General features: G+C 69.2%; 1 protein-coding gene across 1 annotated transcript in view; it reads left to right on the forward strand.

Moving 5' to 3' along the window:
* Nucleotides 1–69: 69 nt before the first annotated feature.
* The window catches only part of LOC109279510 (V-type proton ATPase catalytic subunit A-like), a 4,162-nt gene continuing 3,802 nt past the window's right edge, over nt 70–429 (forward strand). The window contains exons 1-2 of the mRNA XM_019472575.1: nt 70–79; nt 260–422. Coding sequence (XP_019328120.1) covers nt 70–79; nt 260–422 — 173 coding nt within the window. The remainder of the gene's footprint in view (nt 80–259; nt 423–429) is intronic.

Genomic DNA, 429 nt, shown 5'->3' on the forward strand with positions numbered 1-429 from the left:
GGGGACATGCACGGCGCGCGTGAGCGTGCACGGGCACGTGTGAGTGTGTATGGGCATGTGTGAGCGTGCATGGGCATGTGTGAGTGTGCACGTGTGTGCACGCACGCCACGAGGCCACTTGTGCACCCAGCCATGTGCATGGGTGGGTGCACAGATGGGCAGCTGTGAGCTCGCTGGAGCGCACACCGAGCGTGCGAGGGGTGTGCCAAGCGTGCGAGGGGCGGGCTCCGAGCATGCGAGCCGCGTGCTGCTGGTGCAGGCATCACGCTCTCCGAGTACTTCCGCGACATGGGCCACCACGTCAGCATGATGGCCGACTCCACCTCCCGCTGGGCCGAGGCGCTGCGCGAGATCTCGGGGCGCTTGGCCGAGATGCCGGCGGGTGAGCCCCGGTTCCGGGGCTGGGAACCCCTCGCCCCTCCGCCAGCC

Source organism: Aptenodytes forsteri, unplaced genomic scaffold (genome assembly GCF_000699145.1).
Source record: "Aptenodytes forsteri isolate BGI_AS27 unplaced genomic scaffold, ASM69914v1 Scaffold276, whole genome shotgun sequence".
Taxonomy (NCBI): domain Eukaryota; kingdom Metazoa; phylum Chordata; class Aves; order Sphenisciformes; family Spheniscidae; genus Aptenodytes; species Aptenodytes forsteri.